This window comes from Malurus melanocephalus, unplaced genomic scaffold, assembly GCF_030028575.1.
Source record: "Malurus melanocephalus ecotype Western Australia unplaced genomic scaffold, MMel_1.1 scaffold_28, whole genome shotgun sequence".
NCBI lineage: Eukaryota > Metazoa > Chordata > Aves > Passeriformes > Maluridae > Malurus > Malurus melanocephalus.
In genome coordinates, this window is record NW_026623260.1 from 2,463,759 (window position 1) to 2,487,412 (window position 23,654).

The 23,654-nt window shown below is 56.6% G+C and overlaps 3 protein-coding genes across 5 annotated transcripts in view; all 3 read right to left on the reverse strand.

Moving 5' to 3' along the window:
- The window catches only part of IPO13 (importin 13), a 31,297-nt gene extending 11,429 nt beyond the window's left edge, over window positions 1-19,868 (reverse strand). For 2 of the 3 annotated variants that reach the window (XM_057390627.1, XM_057390626.1), the window contains exons 1-9: window positions 19,728-19,866; window positions 9,700-10,436; window positions 4,096-4,236; window positions 3,800-3,941; window positions 2,636-2,802; window positions 2,163-2,283; window positions 1,726-1,873; window positions 1,395-1,576; window positions 487-513 (exon numbers count right to left, since the gene is read on the reverse strand). In XM_057390627.1, coding sequence (XP_057246610.1) covers window positions 487-513; window positions 1,395-1,576; window positions 1,726-1,873; window positions 2,163-2,283; window positions 2,636-2,802; window positions 3,800-3,941; window positions 4,096-4,236; window positions 9,700-10,436; window positions 19,728-19,799 — 1,737 coding nt within the window. In that variant the 5' untranslated portion in view covers window positions 19,800-19,866. Of the gene's footprint in view, window positions 1-486; window positions 514-1,394; window positions 1,577-1,725; window positions 1,874-2,162; window positions 2,284-2,635; window positions 2,803-3,799; window positions 3,942-4,095; window positions 4,237-9,699; window positions 10,437-19,727 lie in introns of all 3 variants that reach the window. The other variant, XM_057390629.1, reaches the window with a different exon arrangement.
- Window positions 1-19,904, reverse strand: part of ATP6V0B (ATPase H+ transporting V0 subunit b) — a 42,143-nt gene extending 22,239 nt beyond the window's left edge. The window contains exon 1 of the mRNA XM_057390632.1: window positions 19,897-19,904. The gene's annotated coding sequence lies outside the window, so the exon portion shown is untranslated. The remainder of the gene's footprint in view (window positions 1-19,896) is intronic.
- Window positions 19,905-20,298: 394 nt separating this feature from the next.
- ARTN (artemin) lies at window positions 20,299-22,386 on the reverse strand. The gene is made up of 3 exons (XM_057390631.1): window positions 22,250-22,386; window positions 21,925-22,114; window positions 20,299-21,565 (listed from the first exon to the last, which is right to left on the reverse strand). Exons 1-3 carry the CDS (start codon window positions 22,313-22,315, stop codon window positions 21,129-21,131), a joined length of 693 nt encoding a protein of 230 aa, XP_057246614.1. The 5' UTR covers window positions 22,316-22,386; the 3' UTR covers window positions 20,299-21,128.
- Between the last annotated feature and the right edge of the window lie 1,268 nt (window positions 22,387-23,654).

The following is a 23,654-nucleotide window of genomic DNA, read 5'->3' on the forward strand; positions in this document are numbered from 1 at the left end:
RCTTCAGCACCTGGCCTCTTCCCAGCATCTGCCAAGGAAGACCAGTTGGTGTCCAGAGATCTCCATGTGGGCATCACTCACCCCACCTTGACACACCATCCTTTGCACAGCCTGTCTCAGCCACCCCATCCCAGTCATAGTCAGGGCTGGGGCTCAGTTCCTACACTTATCTCCTTTTTTTCCCTCTTAAAACATGCCTTTCATCTTGGTATCTTTGGGTTTGGAGAGACTGGGAACTGCTAGAGTTAGGCCTCCTCCTCCTCTTTCTCTAGGTGACACACCCTCCCAGCACAAGCCCAGCCCATGTGGGTGAAGTGAAGCCCAGCAGTGCAGTTAGAAGCAGCCAGCAGGTTCTCCTGGTCCTGCACACCATGGATGCAGTGCTGAGCTCTCCTCTAGGGACAGCCTCCTGTCTTYAGTGAGCATGACTAAGGGGGGCATGGGGGACAGGCAGAACCAGCAGAGCTGTGAGTCAGCCTCTCTTACCTTGTGAATCTGCTTCATCAACACCTCCTGTCAAAGGGAAAGCAAGAGAAAAAGAGGAGGGTGAGTGCTGCAGAAAGGGCCTTCCCTTCCAGGAGGCAGGACTGACAACAGGAGGTAGGGCTGACACAGGAGGTCAAGACAGCTAACACCAGGGTAGGCACAGACAAACATTGTGTGCTCCCCACAACCTGCCACAGGCAAGGAGTAAAATTCTTGTCCCCTGAGCCAGCCCACTCAGCCACCCAGCAAGGGGAGCTCCTGGCTTGGACAGGCTCTGCAGCAGGATGGCTCAAGGAGTCAGCCTCAGCCAGGATTTTTTTTTATTCCAGTGACAGTGTTCCCCAGGCTCTAAAAGCAGAGATGCATTTAGAGCCCTTCATCWCTCTGCTCCCATGCACATCCTGGCAGCTTTCCTAAGTCCAGCCCTTCTTCTAGCACCTCGGGACTCTTGAGATCCATCTGCCCCAAATCTTGAGAGCCAAGAAGGAGGATGGGACAAGCTGCAGGGGTCAGCTCAGTGTCCAAGGAGAGGCTTGATCACCAGCATGCCTGCCCCCCAAGATGCCCAGCAGTGGCAYTAGCAGCCTGGCAGGTGCACAGCTGGCAGGATGCTGCTCCCAACAAGGYAAACAAAACCCTGGGGAAAGGACAGACACCCAAGTGCAACCCCAGCAGACTCCTTGGCAGTCATGTCTGTCACTGGCTGCCATTTCTGTACTCATAGCAGGACACAGGGCTTGCCACATGGGTTTATTGGCCTGTGAGTAAAACAGACAAGTCTCCTGTGCCAAGCAAGATGCCCTGAGCTGCTTCTTTGTGTCCCTCTGCCCTGATCCTTGCAAAGGAAAGGGTGTGCACAGAGCACGTCCCAGGTCACCACCACACATCCACCTGCATCCAGCTCCTACCTGTGACACAGCGACAATGTTGGCAGCGTAAGGCGGCAGGTCATACTTGCACTCCCGGCAGATCTTTTTCAGGGTGGACACGCTGGAGATGGAGAGCTCAGGGTTGCCCAAGGCTTGGAGCACCAGTGGCAACACGTTGTTAATCATGACAGGGTGATCAGCCAGCCAYTCGGACAGGGACCCTGCATACAGAGACGGGATCAGACTGCAGGACTGCACTGCAGGTTCTTGCTCCCTACATCCCATGATGCCCAGCTTTGCTTTTCACCATTGGTATTACTGGGCAGGTGTGGTCTCAGGGGGCCTTCCCTGCCCAGCCCAGCCCGCTCACCGATCGTGAACATGACGGTGTCAGCAAGCTGCACGTTGCTGATGCTGATCCGGGGAATGAGGCCGATCAGTCCCGGCACCACATCGGAGTAGTTCACATCGATGGTCTCAGCAATGGACTGGAAGCCATAGAGCAAGGCCTCTGTGTGCTGCCAGGGTGGGAGAGGCACTGTCAGAGCCACGCACTGACCMTTGATGCCCAACCCCGCCCCAGCTCCAGGCACCAGCTCAGCACTCCTACAGTAGCTGAAGAGGCTGATCCCTGGGCAGTACTAAGGACAGGGAGGTAGAGGACCTATTCTTCTCCACAGCAGGCCCCAGAGAGCCTGAATGTGTGCTGGCAAGGTGCTCACACTCCTCACCTCTGTCATGCCCCTTTGCTTTCAAGTCCCTGATGGCTGGTAGCCGTCAGCCTGCCACTCAGGTCCCCTCACTCACCTGCCACGTGGACGGCTGCTCTGTGTTGGTCAGGAGACGTCCCAGTTTGTCATAGAGGCTGCTCAGGAGCTCAGCRCCCAGCATCTCATACACATACATCAGTGTGTCAGAAATGTCCACCCTGCAGAGAACATGGGGGTCTCCAAATGCTGTCCCCATCCCGTGCAGAGAGCTCCGTGCGTGGACACATCACTTTCCCTCCTGCTGTCATGTACGCTGCAGGCATTGCTCTACAAGCACTCTGCCCCAACCAATGCAGTGATCCCACRGCCTCTTGGGCCAAGTAACTGGTGCTGTGCCAAAACACCAGCTCATTTTCACATTACCACCACAGCTAGAACAGCTCTTGATGGAAGGAATCTCCTGTGTGTCCCTCCTTGGCTCATCTTACAGCACTCAGTCCCCAGGATGGCAGAATGCTGCCCCTGCATCATCACCTGCCTGACAAGCAAATCCAAACCKCCCACTTGTACCTGTATATCCGAAACTGCTCCTTCTCATCCGAAGACCAAAAGCCGTACTCYTCATCGGAGGGGAACTGGGCTTTGTGCAGCAGCACATCCACCAGCTGGAAGTAGACAGGCCTGTAGACCTGCTGGTACACCGCCTGCTTGTCGGGCTCAAAGGAGAGGATATCGTCCTGGAGGCAGGAGGAGCAATAAGTACATCAGGTGTTGCAGGGAAAGGAAAACGGAGTCAATGTGCCTGTTGCACAGGGGACTCAGGCATATCTCCCAAGGCTGGGCTGGTAGTGGGACCTGGCACACCCTGAAGGCTGCATTTCCAGCTCCCTGAGATCCAACTGATGCTGGGCCCTTCTGCAGTGGCAGCGTTATCTGGAGGCAAGATGCCAGAAGCCCCAGAAGCTGGGTGGACCCTCAGACAGCATTATTATAGGGGATAGCAGTGTCCTGCCATGTTCCATCCTTGGGAGCACACCTACAGCAGGAGCATGCGTACCTCAGACTGCTGTGAGAGAGATGCCTGAGCACAGCGCTCTCCTGCATCTGTAACCTCAGACACATCTGGAGAAGGAGCAAGAGGTGGTGGGAGCCCGAGCCTGGCCTCGCATTGCGGAGGAGCTGCCGGCACAGCACTGAGTTCATCCCCCTCCCTTCCCACACTCAGCCACACCACACTGGATTGTGGAGGAATGGAACTGAGGGATGAACAGGAGCTAAAAATAGAGCACAGTGTGGCAGGGCTGCTCCACCAATCCAGGGAACACTGACCCTGTGACACGGACCCCACCCTGGGCAGCCACCAGGGCCATGCTCTCGTTCCTGCCTGCTGCAGGCATGCAGCAAGGAGCYAAACAACCAGGTCTGCTGCTGGCAAGAAAATAATTAACACAAAGTTTTAATTAGTTTTCTTAATGAGGCCCYTAAAGGATGGCTCACACTTCCAAGGAAGACTGGTGGCAGAAAAAGTCAGCCACAGGGCCAGCATTTCCTAGGCATGTGCCCTGCCATAGCTGCAAGCACAGGGCAAGGAGTGGGGATGTCGGAAATCCCTGGGACCAGTTAAAGCCAGGTCAGACCCCAAAAGCCAGGCCAGACCCCAGACCCCAAGAACTGGTGCCTCTGGCCATGCCTGGAGGGCAGGGTCCATGCAGGCTGTCCACAATGGCCACTGACCTGCAGCGTGTACCAGAAGGTGAGYGTCAAGGAGCTGGTGGTTTCGTTGACGGGGTAGTGTCCAGGGATGCCAGTGCAGAACATGATCATGTTAACCAGGGCCAGGAAACTCTGCCAGTGCTCCACCTGGTCCAGGAGGGCCCTGGGAAGCAGAGAGCATGGTCAGAGTGGCACCTCTGCTGTGAGCCCAGCTCCTCTGTCCTGACACATGTCACTGTGCAGGACAGGCCCTGGACAAAGCAGCATGTGAGGAACAGCAGGCTGCTCCAGGCTCACTCCCTCGGAATGGTTCTCACCGGGAATGGTTCTCCCCCAAGGCCACAGCGATGCGGCAGATTCCATGTGATGTCTCCATGTCCCCGCTCTGGACTGCCTGGCGCAGCTGCTCTTGGAGCCCCAGCACAGGCGGGATGAGTTTGAGGAGGGTGTTCACGTACCTGCAAGCACAGCCTGAATCAGTGCCAGGCACCACCTCCCTGGCATGGGCTGCCACGCCATCCATCCCTCCTGATGCTCTCYGAGGGCTCCTGCACAGCTTTCCCTATGGAAGGCTGATTTGTGCCTTCATGCAGGAGCCTTCACTGCTCACACAAACTCTCCTTGCAGCCTGTAGCATTGGGACAAAAGCTGAAGCCCGGAGCACTGCTGCAGCAGAGCCTCTGCAGGCGAAGTGCTGAGCTAGTGGCCATCACCTCTGTGCAAATGCTCCACTGCAGCACGGTGCTGGCAGCCCTGCCTGTGCCCACCCACACCTGCCAGRAGGGCTGCCAGCACCCCCACAGTGACCTGTGCCACTGCCACAGCCAGCTCAGAGCGAGCTGTGCCTGCGCACAGCACATCGATGGAAGGCGAGGGCAGACCTGCGGCTCTTCCCACCGCGCTCACAGTGCCCAGCTCTGCACAGAGGCACTCCAAGCTGCCAGTGGGAAACTGCGAGTCTCCAGCTCGAGCACATCCACACTGTGTGCCCTGTTTGGGATGAACTGGGCAGCCACYGCTGGGGACTCCCAGCCAGGGAGAATGCTGGCCCCTGGCACATCCCTTGGCCCCCACCTTCCCGGGCTGCTRCAGCTCAGCTCTCCCACATCCCATCCCGCACATCAACCTCCCCTCCGCTGCCTGTAAGGGATGGTAACCAAGGCAACGAGAAGGAGGCARCCAAGGTGAAAGGCAGCCCAGGGCCCCCGGAGAGAGGCCGTGCTGGAGGCTGATGAGCAGCCTGCCTTTTCCCTGCCATTTCCCTGCCCGCCCAGGCGTGTTATCTGCAGCCGCAGCCTGCGCTCTCTGCCCRCCCCCTACATGCAGGTGTGGGGCTAAGGATGCCTGGAATGGGAGGCACACGATGCCAGCTCTCCTGTGCCCACCCTGGGGAAGAGACATGAGTGCTGGCACCAGGACAGCCACACATCCACCCCAGAGTGGCAGGGTGGCTTTTGCTATGGATGATTTAGGAGAGGACAAAGCCACTGGTGCACAAGTGCAGGGACAGAGTTGTGCTGGTGGTGGCAGCTTTCTCCCTGGGCCAGCAAGAGAAGACAGAGGAAACAGTGTCTACAATCCCAGCAGCCGTTCCAGCATTCCTTCTGTGCTACTGGGGGTCACYGCCCCTCGCCCTCTCCCCCCAAGAAAATCCCACAGCAAAGGGAGGTATCTTTACACAAACCTCAAAAATTTTCAAGCCTCTTGATGCCCTGTGAGTGATGTATGTGGCAGCATGGGAGCATTGTGATGATGCACAATTTGGAAATTCAACAGCTTTTCTCCCATGGAACCAATGCTGCGTGCAGGGTAGGCCCAAGGGAGCCAGGGCAGTGCCCAGACAAAAAAGGCACAGGGAACCTTCCACTGCTTCAGTGGAAGGCAAAGCCATCTCTCCTCCGCAGCACTGGGCTCACATTACCCTGGGAATGTTTGTAGGGCTTTATGATTTTTATGTCTTTTCTGACAAGGATCCTGCTTCTGCTGGTTACCTTGAAATATTCACTGTGCCTGGACCTGAACTGATCCCTGAAATTCCTGCACAGCCAACAGAGACAACCACCCACATTTGCTTCCATACTGCAATCCCATGTTATTGAAGACTTCTAAAAAATGTTAGCTGAACCATGTGTCATGAGMATCACCTTGCTCTGCAAACTGTTCTGTAGACATAAGGGCATCTTGGATGCAAGGGTTCCCCACCAGAAGAGAAATGTTTGTTCTAGATAAGTTGTTTTAACCAGTCACCCAAGATCCACGGTCAAATCAGCCAGAGCTGAGCTGCTCTCTTCCATATCCAGGAGCATGGAGCCCCAGGTCACTCCACCTGCTCAGTGCTGCTTTCCAGCCCAAGGGACAAGCTGATGCCACATCCCTGAGCATGTGCAGCGCTTGTCCCAGGAGGCAGACACTGCACTTGCTGGCCCTGCTGCTAGCCATCACTTCCCACCCCCAGCACCACTGTCAGGCAGARGAACACAAAACCATTCTGGCTCAGGTGAGCCCTTGGATGCTCAGCTGAGCAGCTTGTTTCCAGCAACCAAAAACTGTGAATGCCTGTGAAAGTGCACAAGAACGTKGCAGCTACATGGCGACTCTTGCCCATGTAGTTCCCTGCAGAGATTTGTCTTAGCCTTCCTGAGCAAGATTTACTACCCTGGTATTTAGGAGCTGAGCAAATTTTGCTTTTATGAGTTTGTCCAGTCCCTTCTCAAAACCCAGTAAACCACAGCATTTGCAGCTCCCTATGTGGGACCAACACTTCCTTCTGCTCTTCCCACAGCCCTCCCCAAACCATACCAGTGTGGAGGACMACCTGCAGAGGGGAGATATGGGCATATGGGCCAATCTCATCCTTCCTGATCCAAAATCTGAACCACATCTTGATGAGATAATAACACAATCTTATATTGAAAACCTGTTTCTAATGAAGCTCTAGGAAAACTTTTCAAGGGAAATTCCTCTTCAAAAACTCAGCAGCAGTTGCCAAGACCAGAAAGAGATGGGCTGTACACCAGGCAATCCCATATGGACACCTGCAATGCTGCCAGCTCCACCACTGCAGCAACACCCTGCTGCTTTCAGAGAGGAGACTCAAGTGTTCAACATCCGTGCTCTGTAACTCCCACCATGGGCATACACATGGAGCTCTCTACCCCACTCTGACACTACCCACTGCACTCCAGGAGCATGGCTAAGTGTCACACGCCAGCTCTCCCCCTGCAGCACGTGCTGCCAAGCTCTCTGACCCACTTAGCTGAGGGGATAATCCTCAAATGAGACGGAAAATACAGCCCAAGCCTCTCCTCTGAAAATGAGATGCAATAGTATCTCCACTCCTCCCCTCCCACAACTCAGGAGCTTCCCACCACCTTTGAGAGCAGAGGTGTGGTCAGAGATGCTCCAGTGCCAGCTCCTGGCCCAGCCACCAAGGCTTCTTCTCAGGAATGTCATATCCTAACAGAGGAGCAGCATCTAAACTCCAGCAACACCCATCATACCCCCTTCTCTGGGTGCACAGGGCTCCCACCCACCTGGCAGGTACAGAGATCAAACACTTTGCACCTACACATCTCTAGTGCATCATCTCTAGTAACACCTCAGAGGCAGGAAACCTCCCGCTGCTCCTCGCAAGCAGGGAAATGGGAGCTGCTGGCACAAGCGACTTACCCAAGAGTGAGGCAGCACCAGGGCCACGTGCTCCTTACCCATGGAGTCACACCCACCCTTCTCCAGCTGGACAAGGTGCTGCAGCAGAGAGCTGCCTTGCAAGGTGGTGCTCCCCTGGAAAAATGACCCACAGGCTGCTTAACCCTCAGTGTCAGAAGCCGAGTTCATGAGCCACTGAGCCTTCTGCTGGTGGCAGAAGCATACCTGAATGATCACCTCAGCAGCAATGTCAGTGCAGACGGCTGGGAGGAAGCAAGGGGGGAAGGACACAGGGACCAGAACACCCAGAGAACCCASGGCAAAGTGGTGAGCCCCAAGACTRACCCTCTTATGGAGCAATGCCTTAATAAGTTCTGGAGAGGACCATGCCAGAAGCCCAGAGCCAAGGATGCTCAGAGCCTGCAGCCAAGGGCCCTGTGGAAACAAARGATCATGGAGGAAGAGCGCAGCTGAAAAGCAGCAGGGATCTYCCAGACTATCAAGATAAGAGACAGAAAGGTCAGAAGACTCCCTGGGGGCTCTGGAAAAGAGCTGGATCCACTTTGGCAGAGTGACAAAGCCAGAGGAGTGGGACAGCTGGCACCAGGGGAAGCAGRAGGAAGAACACAGGACAGTGGACACAACAAACAAAGGGGAGCAGAGCGCCCACCAGGGCTGGGAAGCAGCCGACACCACACGCCGCCTGGCAGGGCATCCCTGTGACAATGCCACCGCTGTCCCCACACCCCGGGGCAGGGGCTGCAYCAGGCTCACACACTGGGTAGCCTTTCAGGCCAGCTGCCTGCCCTGTCCTGAACACTGCCTGCACGCCTACAGACAGGAGGGTGCTCTGCACGGCTGACGATGCCTCCCGGAAAAAGGATGGAGAACAAGTACTGAAGACTCTGTAAGGGAGAAGCCAGGATGGCAGGTCTGAATGGGGCCCAAAACTGCGTGGCAGGGTCAGCACAGAAGCTGGGAGGAAACCCCCCAGTCAGTCACACTTCTCATCACAATTCACTTTGAAAACTCAACAGAAAGCTCAGCCTTTTAATACAACCAAAGACCAGCACCGCAGGGCCAGGATCCTGCACACAGGTATGGAATCACAGTCAGGGGACTTCTGAGACTCAAGGGAAAYGGRAAGCAGGAAGAGAGAGTCCAGCATTTCAGAACTGCAGGTGACCTTCTCACACCTTCTCACTTTCTGCACCAGACCTGCTACATGGGCTTGTGTTGGTCCACAGCTTTTGCCAGGCACAAGAAAAGACAGCTTGTGGTGCCTTCTGAAGGCTAGCAAATGAGACAAACCCTCCCCCAATCTAGTAACACATTAAAATCCTGACGGGTCCCTTTGTGCACAAGGACTCTGCAGTCCGCAGATGCAACTCGTCATCAAAAAGAACAGCCCCAGGCTGCCCTAGGGCTGGGGAACGTGCAGGCTGCCCTGCCCTTAACCAAGGGCAGGACCAGGGCTCACAACTGCAGTGGCAGCATCGCTGTCACCGCTGCAGAGGGTCGGAGCCTGCGCGATGTGCAGCGATGCACAGGGATGCACAGTGGCAGCAGCTCAGCCCAGCCTTCAAGGAAATCCTCCTCTTCGGGGAAGGTTGCTAAGCAGCCAGGAAGGGATGTGGCCACAGGAACCAGAGATGTACTGTCCCTTCTGCAGGCACTGCTCCCGAGAGCTGACAGCAGCTCAGGCAATGCAGCCAAGCAGACAAGCTCAGAGCTCCACAGCGCAGCCCCAGCAGGACCTGCCCAGCCCAAGACCCAGCTCAGCAGCTCCAGGGGCAGAACTCAAAGGACGAGTTCTTGGCTGGCACAAGCTGCTGCAGCCAGGAGGAGGGAAAAAAACTACATATCTGGTTTTATTATCTCTGCATTGAATCAGCTCCTTGGCTGGACCAGCAGCACAAGGCAGAGGAAGGTCTCTGAACTCCTGCTGTCTGGTTGGCTTCTGCAGGCTCTCACACAGGAGCCAGAAGCATGCATCCCCGTCTGCTTGAGAGGCCAGGGTGGACATGGGCTGCAGCTGCCCAAGATTATGYGGTCCCTACAACTCAACCATACTGCAAAGCCTTCCAGGACCAACCATGAGAAACCAACAGCCTTCAACTGCTTTGGACATCAGCCCACTTCCAGACCCTGTCACCATTATCTTCAGGACCAACGATAGCTACAAAAAAGCATGAGATTTTTCCTTCCCATCCTGTTTCCCCACTGATGTGCAGGAGCACCACCCTGTAGCACACAGGAGACACTGCCCTTACCTTTGGGCATCGGGCTGGGAAATGGCATTGACCACAGCTTCCACTGCTGTGTCGAAGAGCTCTGGGTCCTGCAGAGAGGTGAAAGCTGCCTGGATGAGGTTCTCGCAGTCCATCAGCGGGATCTCCAGCTGAACCCAGCTGGAGAAGCACTTCAACACCTTCTGCTTGATGAAACCCGGGGAGTCCTGCTGCTGCAGCAGCTGCTCCAGCAAAGGGAAGACAGAGCCGCATTCCTGCGCCAGGACGCTGCGCACCTGGCCCTTGCGGTACTGCGGGAGGCGGCTGGTCTGRAACTCCTCCGGCAGCACCGTCAGCAGCTCCAGCAGCGCCAGGCACCGCGCCCGCCCGTCCACGTTGGAGTCCTCCGCCTGGAACATGCGCACCATGTCTGCCACAGCGCAGGGCCAGGCCTCCGGCATCATGCTGAGYGCCAGGGAGGCCAGCGCCACGCACAGCCGGGTCAGCACGATCTTGGAGCCGCTGGCRAAGCGCGTGATGTGGGTGAAGAGCTGCGACTTGAGGCTCTCATACTGGTCAGCCGGGATGTCATTCCAGTAACGGGAGATTTTAATGTGGAGAGCACTGGCACCGAAGTACTGGATCTCAGGCACCTTGTCCATGTGGAGAAGCAGCCAGCTGAAGTGCCATGCCTGGGGGGACACCTGTGCCTGCATCAGCCATTTCTGAGCCAAGTTCTTGTTCTCGATGTTYGGGTCATAATACAGCTGATGGAGAGCCTGGAAGAGAAATGGAAGCACCCTAGAGCAGCTGAGGAACACCACTGCAGCCTGTCCTGCCTGGGAAAGGCTTACCAGGAAAATTCACTGGGATGGAGCCCAGTGCCCAGGCTGCTCTGCACAGCCAGCCCCCCTCCCCAGGGCAGCCCGTGTTAGCTGGCCTCCCTCTTCCCATTCTCAGTGAAGCGAGAGTGATCTGGCAGCAGGAGAGGACCTGCAAAGCACCCTTCCCCTCCTCTCATGCTTCACTCTAGAAATTTCGTTAGTCATTTCCCATCTTGACCTTCGCTCATGCTGAATCTGCTTGCTTCCCTGCTGATCTGCCATCACTGGGGTGGGGGCAGGACCCTCTGCCACATGAGGGCCGTAAGGAACATGGCTGACCAGCACTTCCACCTTCTCCCCACACCTGCTCTCTAGAAGGTGCTGTGGTCCAAAGTTTGCTTCTGTGAGCCCATGTAATGCAAGAGTTGCTGCAAGAGTTGCTTTGTCTGTCTTATGAGTCCTGAAAACCCACAGTCACTAAATTCAGGGTTTAATCTCTCCACAAAGTCCCTTCAAAATATTCCCAAACCCACTCAGTTATAGCTGAGCCAAGAGAGCTGCCATTCAACCCTGCCTCTGCCACCRTCTCCTGTAAGCTCAGGGCTGTTCAGTCCATCTCTCCATAAGGAGAAGGGAAATATCACTTACCTTGCTCCTGCAGTTTTGTGAGGTCTAGTTACTGCCAGATCCACATGAACACCTTCACACAGGCYACAAGGCTTTATTTGCAGAGGAATATTATAGATATGAAGCCCAGCCTTAATTAGATACTTATCCTGATTGGGTACAGCCAGCAACCAGTGATGTCCTCGCACAAGGAGGGGAAGAATAACTACCCCTTGCYTGAACTCCATCTTCCAGCAGTGAGGATTTCTGCCTGGCACAGCATGTTTCAATTTCAAATTGCTGACTACACATGCCAGGAGCAAGGAAAATCCATGGCATCTGTCGGGCAATCAGGCACCCATCGCACCCCACCAGCAAATCACAGGATGATTCCAGCAGGTGCAGAGGATTTTTTTTGTGCCTCCATCCTACTCCAGGTCTCAAATAGCCTCCCCCTCCCCCTCTAAACWGCTCTATTAAATTCTTGCGCTTCTTGTACCCAGGAGTGGAGCTGAACCCTATTTTTAAGCATACAGAGCTGGCAGCTTGGGGCATGGAAACAACTTTCCAAGCAAGCACTTGTGCCTCCCTCCTGCTTCTTCCCAGTGTGAGACCAAAGAGCGGGACAGTACGGTAGAGTTTGCATTGCCTGGGCCATAATTTGAAGCACTGCTGTTCAAGATTTGTATCAGGGGAAAATGAGGATAACCTCTTTGAAAGAAAGAGGTTATGAAGTACGTTGTAGGAGACGGAGTCAGCCGACATGGGCTGCAGAGGGACAGCGTCTGACCCACTAAAAGATGTATCCTGACACAGAAAAGGTTAACCCTAGATAAGCAGGACATGGGGAGAGAAATCTGTCCYGACAGAGCAGCCAAGAGGAGCCTATGACCTCTCTCAGTAGCTAGCCAAACCTCTGTTTCCAGTTATCTTGGACTTGGATGCAGGAAGCATCATTCAGCTGCTGGGCCAGAGGGTAAAAGCTGTCATCTCCTCCAAGCAAAGCAGCAATTTACTTCACTACAGAGYAGCAGCTGCAGATGTGCTAAAAGCACAGCCACTCCTGGGGGTAGGAACCTGGCTCCTACCCCTGCTCTTGTGCTAAGGACTGAGTCATCCTGCAGCAGGGCTGAAGCTGGAGCTCCCAACCATTACCGGCTCGGTCTCTTACTTGCTCCCATYGGAGCTTGCTGCTTATTTTTCTTCCAAATAAATTTCACTGGAAATTCCCAGAATGGTGACAGCCCACTCTTTCCCCTCYCTGCTTGCTGGGCACAGTCGCAAGGTGCAAAGAGCGGTGCCCTCTGTGCTCCCTAGCCAAGGATCCTTCTGCACCTCTTCCCAGACTCTATTTTTACACCTCCACGCACTTTATAATGAATTTACTTCTTCTATTTTGAATAGTGCTACCACTTAGAAAATTGTGGGGAGAAAATAATCCCTATGCATCATATATTACAAGGCACCATGGGTACACAGGACCCTAACCTCTAACCCAGCACGAGATTTGCAAAACACAGACCTCACCACGTGTGCAGGATGGAGCTGGCCCACAGCGTTGGGTTTCTGACCCACAAGCTCCCCAGCTGGCCACAGAGCTGCTGCATGCCAGTCCCACAGCAGGGAAACTGCCAGGCAAAGCACGGCACTGTGCACACYCCAGGCACACACAGCAAGCCCYGGGAGCRTTGTACATGCAGGGCAAGCCTTGCACAGCACYGCAGGTGACTGGGATCATGGCAGGGCAGCAGAGCAGAGGCTGGCAAATGCTGTCTGCCTGCTGGGAAGCAGCTGATGGTTCATCCTCCACCTGGCTGKGGCTGCCGGTGCTGCTGGCTAAGGCCTGATCCTGCCAACAGAGTCTGCCTCAAGCCAGCAGCCTCTGGGGCTTTCATGTGATCATCCGACTCCATGGAGAGGAGAAGGCAGCCAGGAGGAGCTCGGCATGAGGCTGAGGTGCAAGCAGGTACCAACCCTGCACACATCKCCAGCACACACAGATACTGCACACATCTTCAGCACACAGATACTGCATGCAGCCCCAGCAGAGACACCAGCACAGGCTGTGCTGAAAAATCCCAGCTGCTGCATTGTAACAATGGCAAAGATGGAGCACTTCCAGAGCTGCTCCCCTCAACACTTGCTGGGGAGATGTCACTACCCCTGCATTAGAGGAACAGTGAGCAATTGGGTTGAGAGACGTCTTCCCAGGCTGGGCCACCTTTCCTGACACGTGGACAGCTTTCCCACCACCACCATCCCAGCACTTTGCCTGCATCCCTCACATTCTGCCGTGTGTGCAGTCCCCACCGYTACCAGTGAGCTCTCTGGAGAGGAATCCACCTAGCAACACCATCTYGGAGCCCTGCTCCTCCTGCAGGGAGTCTCTGGGGAGGCTTCCAGCAAAGGTCCCCAAGGACATGCCGGAGCCTCCACTGCTCAGCCCCTCAGGGAGAGAAGGTGAGTGGAAAGATGAAGAAGCCTATCAACTACACAAAGAAATTCAGAGGATGGAAGCAAAGTCAATACTGAAGACTCATGCTACAAGCTGTTGGAGGTCAAAAGAATATTCTGGAAAAAAAGCAACTGCTGACTATCTCAGCCCCCTTTTGCAAGCTCCCTGCCTGGGAAGGGGACCAGTTATTGTGGCTCCTGAAAAAAGCATGGACAGACACCAGGTGGAAAGAAAAGGCAGCACGTGCCCCAGGGCTACCAACAGTACACCCCATCCAGTACTCTACACAATATGGGAGACCCTCCCAGAGGACCTCCAAGGCTGGGCATAAACACTGGGACCATCTGAACCCAGCTCAAAGGAGCAGAAGACACCCCTGGAGCAGACTGGGCTCTCTCCCTGGCCTACCATGCACATCAACTGAGTACAATCCTCTGCTGAGAGCGTGGGACAGGGGGGCTGCAAGACCCTGTGCCCTGCAGAAGGACACCTGAACACCCAGCACGCTCCTCCTCAGCAAGGACACACTGCCCTCGTGCCAGGCACCAGCACTGGCTGCTGTTGGACTTTAACGTGGCCACTCTGGCCAGCACCCTGAGGCCCATCAGGAAGCACTGGAGATGACAAGGGGAACTCATTAGTGCCAAGAGGGAGAAGCAAAAGGCATGAAATCGGGTAGTGACATCTAACAGGGAGGCTTTGTGCATTCCAATTTGAACGGGTGGCTGACACCAGACCTGCCTCCTCTGCAATTAGACCTGTAATGTGAGAGCTGGTAAACAGCCTGGCTGTCAGCTATGCCCTTTGGYCGGGGAAGGAGCCTTCTTCAACATCAGCTCTTCTTGGCTGAATATAATTCAAGCTTATTATGATGGCTCTTCCTGGCTCTAAAGAGCTGTGACCAACRCCTCAGTCAGGCTTTAGTCACAGGAGCAACATCAACCCCTCAGGTAAGCTGCCCTGGTGCAGGGCAGCTTGCCCRAAAGACACAGGTCAGAGATCCCATGCTGGCTCCTTTGTGAGGTGGAATGGCAGCAGTCCAAGGAGAGTTATAGCCAGGCAGAGGCACCTGATCTTAGGTTGCACTCARGTATCACAAAGGAAAAGCATCTGCTACAAGCCCAGAATGCCCCAGCTCTCACCCTTCAGAGCTTCTGCAGGGAGYGCAGTGCCAGCAGGCTGTCTCCCTCACTGCACAAATACATTAACATGGGGTGCCCTGCAGAGAGGCTGAGTCCATGCCATTATGGGGTGACAAGAGGAACCTCAGACACACGGCTCTGGTCCCAGAACAGGAGCATGCTGCCTGCTGTTCTTGGGGGTCCATGGGGAGACAGTTGCCCTCTGAGGGCCAGTTTGCTTCAGCATAGAGCTGACAGCAGGTACAGCCCTGACTGGCATCTGCATCCCAGCCAGAGAACCAGAAAGCTGCACAATACATTCCTGCTCTGCTCCTTATAGCGTGCCCATAGCCAAGGCATGCCAGGGGCAGYGGTGGCCACATCTCCTCGGCAACCAGCAGCCTCCTTCCAGCAGGACCCCCGGGGATATCTCCCACTGCAGTCTCTCGCTGTCCTTTCTACTTGAACGCGCTCGCRCCGCCAGTGCTCCAGGCCTGCAGCAGCACAGCCATTACCCCGGCTCTGCCAAGCGAAGGGAACATCATCCCTGCCTCCCCCTGCCTGCAGCAGCTGGCCCCCCCGGCCCCARAGGGGCAGGCTGAGCAGCCAGCAGCACGGGAAGGCGGCAGCCTGCCGAGGATAGCAAATGGATGCAAAATAAAGCYGAGTGTGTGCCGCCAGGCGTGCTGCTCCTGCTCAAGGACCCACATTTTGCCAGCAGTCCTCAAGAACAGGGTTTTTCTCCCCTCTGCTAATAAAARATGCTGCACTCTGAAGCTCCTGTTWGAGCCCAGCTGGTCCACACCAAGTCCYCAGATGTCCAGAAGAGGCTGCAGCCCAGATAGAGCTTGGCAGCCTTGGCATCCCTCCCACTGCTTCACTGCYGTCAGCCCTCTGCAGAGCACAGGGTGGTCCCCAGCAGGGACAGGGGCTGTGGGATGTGTGTGTGCTCCCAGCAAGGGTGGGCAGGGACCTGAACCAGCAAAGGGTGAGCAGAGAGGGAAATCCTGGGAGCGCAGAGCCCAGGATGTGTTGCAAGGGTGAGCCAAACACCCCCGCTATCCCTTGTTTCTACCCAACACTTCCATGATAGAGTACACAAGCACTTTGAGAGAGGAATCTCTGCCGGAGCCCAGGCACCAATCCCATCCATTYCTCCTCCGTAGAACATCAGAGCTGAGATGAGACTCCAGCGATGGCTCTTGCAGAGCTCTGACAAGCACTGGACAACAACATGCTGCCCTCTCATCCTGTCACCACCACACAACAGGACGGAGTTGTGTTCAGTAAGTCTGGCTCTGGCTGGAATCTGCTTCTGCAGGAAGGTTTGCTTAAACATGAAACAAGGCGACTCCCTGCTTCCCTCAATTTTGCAAGAATCTCCCCTGCTAAAGCTCCCAGCTTGGCATGCCCAGTGTGGCTGCCACATCTCACACACACACACAGGCTGCCTCTAAGGAGTAAGTGGTCAATCCACTGCCAGATAGAGGATGCCATTCCCCCACCCTCGAGTATTTGTAATTCTCTTGATCAGGTTTCTGAAGACAGCCAATAATCTTCCAAAGAAAGCAGATGCACTTGATTTCTCCTCCCCATCCTCCCGGGTAGAAGGCAGCCCCAGCAGCTGCCACATCCCCGAGGCTCRGCATCTCCGAGGAGCGCTGATCAAAGCCATCCCTCTCCCATTGCGGTAGGCTCCGGATGTCAGCTCCATGACACCCCGCCTACCCATCCTGCCGGAGAGACTCTGTGCATTCATCAGGCATCTCCTGAGAGGCACACGGCAATCTGGAAGGCCCAGAGATGCCAGACCGCTAATGTGCTAGGGAAAAGACGTCAGCGAATATTACAAACACCCCAGAGGATCAGAGGCAGGACAAGGGAGGAAAGACCTGGAAGGAATCAGACAAAAAAAGAGGGCRAGAGCAGGCACTTGGGAAATTCATGGAAGAATGGCACTGCCTTTTTTTCTTATTTCAAGAAGGGCAGTACTGCCAAAGCAGACTCAACTGCACTGAGAACACATGAGCAGGGTCTCGCACTCTTCCTCTCCTGTCCAATACTGCACTATTAGCTGCTATACCCCAGAACTGAGGGATTGCAGGGCACAAGTCCTGCTTGTACACTGCTCCTCTGAGATGGACAGAGCAGCAGGGACTGAACATCTGCAATCCATCATCATCATCACCCYAGCACCAGTCACAGTCACACCAGGGACAGCTCCTGGGCACAACAAAAGCACATGCAGGTCACAAACCAGATTGCACCATTTAGGCAACAAAAGGTTGAGCATCCTCACAGCCTGAAGCCCTTGGCTTCCCCAGCCTTCCCTTCCCTCCAAGCTCTTCAAACACGGCAGCAGAGCCCCATTCAGCAGCAGGTGCAGGGGAAGCAGYGCCAGCCCAGAGCTGCCGGACTCCCAGCAGGTCCACATGGTGTGGCCACACCAGCCKGCTCTAGCTGTGCTGAAGTCAGAGCAGCATCTAGGTCAGGCTCAGAAGAAAACAAAAAGCAGACAAGCAGCCCCCAGCTAGGACTGGGGGGATGCTGACACAGTAACTGTACCAAAACAGCTCAGCCCCACACAGCCCCATTCCTTCCTGTGCCATGGGAGAGCTCCCTATGGAAAAACGAAGCAAAAAATTACAGGGAGAAACTTTCAGATGGTTCCTGAAGTGCAGCACCTGAACCTGGCACCTGTCCACAGSCTTTTAGACCTGTCAGCTGGCCCTGATTCCAGCATCTGCACCTTCCTACCTCCCTGAAACCACTGGTCACAGCTGGAGAGATCTGTCTCTCTCTGGCACTGGTTATGCATAGATGCAGCAATGATCCTCTTTAGCTGCACAGAGCCCTGCAAAACCCCACTGCATAACTACAGTAGGAGTACAAAAGGATTTTCCACTGACAAGAATCCTCTCCATGAAAACCCTCAGATGAGTGYGACAGGCATGGTCTCACCAGACTGCCCTAGCTACAACGGCCACACACAATGGTTTCCACTGCAGGGGACCTGGAAAGGCTTCAGCCCTCTGATTTAAGAGAYAACCAGCTCCACAGGCTGTTCCTAACCCCAGCACTTATCATTAACTGACTCAGAGTGGAGTCAAACCCCGACTTTAATCAGTATTCAGTATTATTAATAAARCCATGCACAAAACCTGGCAGGTGGAAGAGCCCAGATCAGTAGAAGCATCACTTATCTGCCAGCATCACCTCTGACAAAGTGGCTCTCCCCACTTGCCTCCCACCAACCCTGCCCCCAGCAAAGCCCATTTCTCCTTCACTTTGTACAAGAAACATCCCACAGCCCTGCCTGGAAAAGACAGATGCAGAAAGGCTCTGGGCTGCTGAAGCTCTGGTTTTTCTTCTGATCCCACCCCATGCTTCTTCCCCTGTTCAGGGRCCATGCTGCTGCCCCCCACCAGCAGCTCAGAGCCCATCGCAGTCCACAGCTGCACCTTCAGAGGACACTACAGAGATGGCAAAGCCTGCGGAAATCGGGAGAGGCCGGGCAGGCTGGGGGAGGGGAGATGAAGCATCCTAGAGGGCATCTCTGCCTCCTCCCAGGCATCGGGAGRCTAAATCCCGAGCAGCCTGGCAAGGATGATCTGCCTCTCAGCACAGCCACATTTCACCCAGCCAGTGCCGGGTGCCCCCCACCCTGGCACTGCCCACCCTTCCCAGGCAAGTGTGCACCTCATTGTTGGTGCAAACAAAGGAGCGGTTTGTGTCTGAGGAAAAGAAAGGAAGTCAGAGGCAAAATCATCCAGCAGCCTTGGATGTATGCAGATTAAGCTGCAGAAGGTTGCATGAATGTAGCGTTTTCCAGACATCAGTTAATCCCCCCGGTTGTGCTCTGCCTCCATCTCCCTGGAAAAGGTGGGCTGTGTCTCACCTGCAGCCACAAAGGCAACCAGCRCCCAGTAACAAACCTGACATCCCTGACTGGGCACCTCCTGTGCGGCCAGGCAACCTACTGGGGAGGGACGGCTGTGAAAAGCTTKGGGAAATGGTTTAGTGGTGGGCTTGGCAGGGCTGCGCCAACCATGGGACATGACAATCTGAGAGGTCTGTCTTTCCAATCAAAACGATTCCATACTTCCATGTGCCCACCAGCACACCCATGAGTATTGCTTTGGCAAGGATCTCAGTCTATTCTTATAGAGGAAAAATGAGGACACTGGGATTCCCACTAGCTGTCTGAGGACCAAGCTATGGATGTCTGTCGGATGTCTGGCTACAGGGCAAGTGGAAGGGTGATGCACTTGCTGTTTGCCCTTCAGGCATGCATCCTCTGCTGCCCTGCCCCCATCACCAAGGGCAAGGTGGCCAAGGGAAGGTTTTTGCTCAGCTGCCCTCCCAGATGCTCACTGCTGGGTCTCCAGGATGAACCCCAGGTCACACATCAGCTGCTCAGGGCTCATCCCAGCAGCGGTGTGATGCCAGCAGGCCTTGGYTTGCTGTGGCCATTCCCTGGATCCCAGATTTCAGCAATCACACTTTCACTCCTGTTGCCCTGCAGATGCTTTGGAGGACCTTGAGCATCAGCAGGAGCAAAGGGGCTGGATTCCTGGTTTAGAAAGGCATCACTGGGTCATCTGTCCTCTGAACGCTTTTCCCAACCGTAATATCCAATAACTCTCAGCACCTAGCTAAAGTCCCTTCCTTTTCTGGCGAATGGAGACACTGATAACGCGCTTCACATTGATGCAACTCGTTCAGTAGCCAGGATCAGACTCGTGGGCTCTCCCTGCCCAGCGCTGCAGCTGGCGACCTAGAGGACGCCAGTGGGAGACACACACAATCCCTCCCTTCTGCTCCCATTCCTGCCACATCATTTTCCCTCCCCGGGCTGCTCCGGCGGCTCTCCCCCCAGCCCCATGGCCCGGACCCCCCGGTAGCGGCAGGGCGGGCAGGCACGGGGGACGCCGCCCGCCGCCCTCGCCGGGCCCGGCACCGCCGAGCAGGTGCCCCCCCGCTCCCCGAGCCGCATCCCCCGCAGCACCGCGGCACCATCAGCATCCCGCCACGGCAGCGCGGGGGCCGGCGGGGTTCGCTCACCTTCTCCACGTTCTCCACGGTGAAGTCGAGGCCCTGCGGCGGCGGTGGCGGCGCCTCCGCCCTCCGCTCCATGGCTGCGGCGGCGCTCAGGAGGCGGCGGCGGGCGGGCGACAGCGGCGGCGCACGGGCAGCCGCATCGCGGCGGGACCCGCCTCCCCGCCCCGACGGGGGCGGCGGCACCGGGGCGGCGCGGCTCGGGGCGGCGGTCGGGCCGGGAGGCGCCCGCGGCACTCCCCGAGCGGCCCCGGCGGCCCGCTCCGCTTCTCTCCGGCCCCGCCTCGCCTCTCCCCGCGGCCCCGCAGGCGCGGCCGGGCAGCCCAGGACCTGCCGCAGCGCCGCGCCGCACGCCGGGAGCGGTAGTCCCGGCCCACGCGCGTCCCCTGCCGGGCACAGGGAACGGGCACCGGGCACGGGCACCGGGCACCGGCAGCGCTCCCCACGCGCGGGGTGGGCAGTGCCGGCGGAACCGCGAGCGGCACCGCTCCGCACCCTCTCGCTGCCGCCTCAGGGGCAGCCCCATCCCCGTTCCCATCACGGGCACACGCAGGGKTTGGACGCGCAGCCCATCGCTTTATTGCTACAGGAAAAGGCGACTGTACAAAAATAGAGTTTATCCCTCAAATTTTACAAATAATAGAAAAAGGGTGCGGGGGGCACAGGGYGCTGCCCAGGGCTTCACTGCAGCGCTGGGGTTAAATTACACCCGGCCCCCGGGGGCCCAAAGTCATAAATAGGAGCTGCCGCTCGAGAACAATAAATAAATAATTTAGAGTAATAAATAGTTTAGTGCCACAGCACCACGGAGCAGCGGGGGGACCCTGCCACCAYCCTGGGAACCAGGCAGGGGTGGGGGTTTCCGTGGGTGTCTGTGACCCACCACCCTGCTGAATACCAGGGGCTGCTGCTGGTCCAGGTGCGGGCCCCCCACTCCACACTGGTGCAAATTGGCCCCACTGCATCTCTGCCCTCAGGGACACTCCTTCCCTGCACCACTGACCCCAGGGTGCCCGAGGGGACAGGGAGGTTTTGCCCCCTSTGAAGCTTGGGTGATGCTTGGCCCCTAGAGCCCAGGTGCAGGAGTGCTGCTGAAGGACATGGGGCTGGCAGAGCCTTGGCAGTGGTGGGGATGTCCATACTCTCTTCAGCTCCTCTCTCAGGGCTGAGCCGGGGTGCACCTGGGCAGGACCCCGTGTGGCACCAGCTGCTTGGCACCGAGCAGGAGCGGGCTTGGCCACCCACACCCCAGTCATGACTCCATCTCACCTCGGTTCTTTGTGGCCACATAAGAACAGAGGAGGCAGCCTCTGTCAGACCCTTGTTCTGAGCAACAGTGCCACTGCATGTGGCAAGCTGGAGTCTGTCGGCATGTATCGAGCTGGGGCCAAGCCAGCGGTCCCCTCCTCAGCCAATACAGCTGCACTCAGCTGCTGAGAGCTTCTCCACTGTCTGCCATGTGTTCTCCACATCCATGAAGGAGACAGCCTCATAGCGGGTGGGTCGGCAGCAGGGGTGGCTGAGGACCCGCTCCTGTGGCCCCGGGGYGATGAGCTGCTGCCTCAGCAGGCTGCCCAGCGTCAGGTCGTAGTTGCTGCGTGCCCGGTGGCAGGACCCGCTGCAGTACTTGAAGAGCACAATTTCGTCCGAGTTGAAGCCCAGGCCCAGGTCACGCACCTTCACCATCAGGTTGCGGATGTGGCAGTTGCGCCCACGGGTACCCCGTGAGGGTTTCCGTGCCCCCTTCTTGGCTTTGTTGGTGCTCGGTGGTGAGCGCTCAGCACGCAGCAGCAGGTCCTCYGCCAGCTCTGCGGTGCCTGGGCCACCTGTCGTCGCATTGTCCCCTGCACAYGGAGGAGATGCTGCTGTCAGGACCCATCCTGCACCCATCACCCTCCTGCTGAGCCTGTCTGTCCCCACTGTGACCTACAGATCCCTCCTGATCACCCACCGTGGCAATGGCTGGTGCCTGAGAAGGTGTGTGCATGCCCAGCCAAGAATCTTCTCATCTTCTCCTCGCTAGGACTCTGCCACATTCCCACAYGAAGCACAGGGCCCCATGTGTTGAGATTCCCTCAGCCCAGCCCCGAAGTGCAGCCACGGCCCCACATAGGCTGGGGCTCCCCACAGCAGCTCCCAACCTGCCCATGCCCCACACACCGGGCTACTGTGCCCAGGCTGGGGGTCCTGTCCCAACACCCACCGTACAGCTGGCTCCAGGCAGCGGCGACTGGCACCTCCACRCCATCCTCTGCAGACAGGCTGGCAGTGGCCATGCCTCGTGGCGTGGGGGCCGCGTCCAGCGTCTCGTTGCAGTGTGGTGTTCGCAGGCTGCCTGTGGCCAGCCCAGCCAGCAGTGACAGGATGGCAAAGAACCCCCACAGTGTCCCCTCCTGCAACAAATCACAGCACAGCAGGGTCAGTCCCGGTCAGGGTTCCCACACCAGGGATGAGGCTCCATGAGCTGGGATGGGTGGGAGTGCAGTCATGTAGTCCTGGCCATCGCAGCCAGACAAACCTGGGCTCACCTTGGGCTGTGCGTGCGTGGCGGGTCCTGCAGGTCTTGACTCTGGTGGCCCCTGTCGCTGGTCCATGCTAGCTGCAAGTGCAGATGTTGAGGTCAGTGCCCAGGGTGGAAATAGAGCTGGCTGGCTGGGAGTTGGCACATGCCTTCCCTGCCCTGGCCAAGCATGCAATCCCCTCCCTCCCCCCCACAACCTCACAACACATCCTGCACCCCATTCATGTCACACCCCCACCCTTCTTTTCTCCTGGAATAACCAGGCATCCTCACCACACTGCACACCCCTTCCAAGAGATTGGGCAGCTGGGGCAACCCAGCCTTTGTACAGCACTGCTCCTCAGGGGGAAYGCAGCCATCTCCTTGTGTGAACGGCCTGCGATGCCAGGCTGGGCTGTGAGGCAGTGGCTGGGGCTGGGAGCGTTGYGCAGGGGGGCCCTTTCCCATGGCCCTTCCCTGGGAATGTTTTTCTTGCTCACAGTGGGAGCCTGACCTTGGAAACTCCAAACCCATTAGCACAGGGTCCTTGGGTGCAGCCACCCCTTGGCCCTGYGCTGGCTCCCCAGCCTGCTGCCTGCACCAAGCTGGGACACGTAACCCCAGGGCAGCCTGGATGAGTGRGACTGCAAGGGGCAGGATGGGTAAGCAGGTCCTGTGGGGACACAGCAGGGTGTGGGGCACCATGCTGGGCTCACTGTACTCATTCACCCCAACACCACTGACACACAGAGAGGATGTCCCTGCTGTGCATGGTCCCAGCAAAGCAGCAGCATGGTCTCAGGGCTGTCTGCCATGGTCTTCTGTCCCCCAGAAGCTGCTGGGGCAACTCCTGTCTGCAGCCAAATGTTTGACTCCTTCCTCAGTTCCCCTCTGCAGTGTAGGGATGCCCCAGTGTCCAAAGCTAGGATATCCTGGCTTTGAAGGGTTTTAGAAATAATTCCAGAAGGGGTTGTACCCTCCTTGGCCCATCTATGCTGCATATCCTATCTCTGAGGATTGGACTGTCTCCTTGAAGTTTAGTGACATTCTGCATTCAGGAGTTCTCCCATCCCCTCTATGACTTAGCCCAGCATGTCCCAATTGCTTCCAGGGCAAAACTGGGACACGACATGCTGAGAAGAGCAATCCTGACAAAAAAACCCCACAAAAACAAACAAACAAACAAAAAAAAAAAACGGCGAATGCACATGCCTAGGCACTGCTGGGACCAGGAGGAAAAATAATTTCCTCCAGTCCGTCTAGCATCTCAGGGGATGGTCTCCCCGTTGTTGAATCCGATGCCACCCAGCACTGGCCACACAGCCACAAGGGGCTGTAGTAGGCGCTGTCAGACCCATGTGCCCCCTCTAGGGGCCGTGAATCAGGAGGGATGCGCTCCCGGTGCCGGCAGGGCTCGCACCGGCCCCCTCGGC